The 1,839-nt window shown below is 62.0% G+C and overlaps 1 protein-coding gene across 1 annotated transcript in view; it reads right to left on the reverse strand.

Annotated features, from left to right (window-relative positions):
• Window positions 1-1,839, reverse strand: part of FAIM2 (Fas apoptotic inhibitory molecule 2) — a gene marked incomplete at its 5' end in the record, with an annotated part of 18,917 nt that overhangs the window by 10,566 nt on the left and 6,512 nt on the right. Inside the window, one exon of the mRNA XM_017733388.1 lies at window positions 446-496. Coding sequence (XP_017588877.1) covers window positions 446-496 — 51 coding nt within the window. The remainder of the gene's footprint in view (window positions 1-445; window positions 497-1,839) is intronic.

The raw sequence follows: 1,839 nt of genomic DNA on the forward strand, positions 1-1,839 counted from the left end.
CATGCCTGCTCCGGTGGGAGCGGAGGGGACCATCCTCTGGAACGTTTCATTCCCAGAATCCGGAGCTGCAACTGGACTCGTGAGCTGCAGCAACCTGAGGCTGCGTCAGGCCTGGAGCAGCTGCTTCCAGCACGGGAGCAGGGTGCCCAGAGCAGCTGTGGCTGCCCCTGGATCCCTGGCAGTGCCCAAGGCCAGGCTGGACATTGGGGCTTGGAGCAGCCTGGGACAGTGGGAGGTGTCCCTGCCCTGGCAGGGGTGGCACTGGATGGGCTTTAATGTCCCTTCCAACCCAACCCATTCCATGACCCCATGGGAACACAGCTGCCACCCCAGTCCCTCCATCCCGGTGCCAGCACAGCCCCATCCCTGCCCCATAGCAGGGCCTGAAGAAAACCTCCCTGCTGCATTCCCCAGGCTGTCCCAGATCCCAAAGCGATCCCCGTACCTGGGCCCGGAGCAGCAGGCGAGGATCAGGTAGGTGATGAAGAAAACAGCGCTGCAAGGAGAGAGGGAGAGTTCAGGGGGGAAAACCAGCCTGGGATGGTGGTGCAGGTGGGAATTCCCATGGGATGGGGATGTTGGAAATGCAAACACCCCGTCAGGTGCGGATCAAGGCAGCTCCTACCCCTGGTCCCTCACTAAAGCTCCTTCCTGCCCTCAGGGGCCTCCTCTGCAGTGCCCATCCCTAGGGTGGGACAAAACTTCCCTGGAAAAGCTGAGGGCCGGATCTGGAGCAGAGCCAAGGTCGGGTTCAGGCCCAGGAGAGCTCCCAAATGTGTCAATGACAAAGAGGGCAGGAACTGGATTTGTGCTGGCTCTTAGGAAACATTCCCTGATGGAAAGGGAGGCCAGGGATTGGAAGGGGCTGCCCTGGCAGCGCTGGAATCGCATCCTTGGAAGTGGCCAAAAAGCTGTGGATGTGGCACTGGGGGACACGGCCAGTGGTGAGGGGAGGGTTGGTGGTTGAACTCGATGGTCTCCAGGGGCTTTTCCAACCTTCGTGATTCCAAGATTCCATGGCTCTGTGAGGTGCCAGGCTTTGCCCCTTGTTTCCAAACCTTTTCCAGCTTGGTGGGATCAAGGCTGGGGGTTCTTAAACCAGGGGCTGGGAGAGTGACTGGGCTCAGGCAGGGCTGGAAGGGCTGTGCTGGAGGAGGGAGCTGCTCCATGGTGCATCCCTCCAGGAATGGGAAGCTTTGGACTGTCCATCCCTGGAAGTGTCCAAGGCCAGGTTGGATGGGGCTTGGAGCAGCCTGGGACAGTGGGAGGTGTCCCTGCCCATGGGGGTTTGGGACTGGATGGGCTTTAAGGTCCCTCCAACCCAACCCATTCCAGGATTCCGCTGCAGGAGAGCTTGAGGAAGCGCCCAGGGCAGGGAAGGGCTCAGGGAAGGGCTCGTGGCAGGAGGATCCACCCAGGGAAGGGCTCAGGGCAGGAGGAGCCACCCAGGGAAGGGCTCAGGGCAGGAGGATCTGTTCCGAAAAGGGCTCAGGGAAGGGCTCAGGGCAGGAGGATCCACCCAGGGAAGGGCTCAGGGCAGGAGGATCTGTTCAGAAAAGGGCTCAGGGAAGAGCCCAGGGCAGGAGGATCCACCCAGGGAAGAGCCCATGGCAGGAGGATCCTCCTGGCTCAGCGGAGCCGTGGCTGCCCAGCCCCACACAGGTGCTGGCAGTGGATTCCGCTGCAGGAGAGCTTGAGGAAGCGCCCAGGGCAGGGAAGGGCTCAGGGAAGGGCTCGTGGCAGGAGGATCCACCCAGGGAAGGGCTCAGGGCAGGAGGAGCCACCCAGGGAAGGGCTCAGGGCAGGAGGATCTGTTCCGAAAAGGGCTCCGGGAAGGGC

The sequence above is a fragment of the Corvus brachyrhynchos genome, unplaced genomic scaffold, assembly GCF_000691975.1.
Source record: "Corvus brachyrhynchos isolate BGI_N302 unplaced genomic scaffold, ASM69197v1 scaffold875, whole genome shotgun sequence".
In the NCBI taxonomy this organism is placed as follows: Eukaryota; Metazoa; Chordata; class Aves; order Passeriformes; family Corvidae; genus Corvus; species Corvus brachyrhynchos.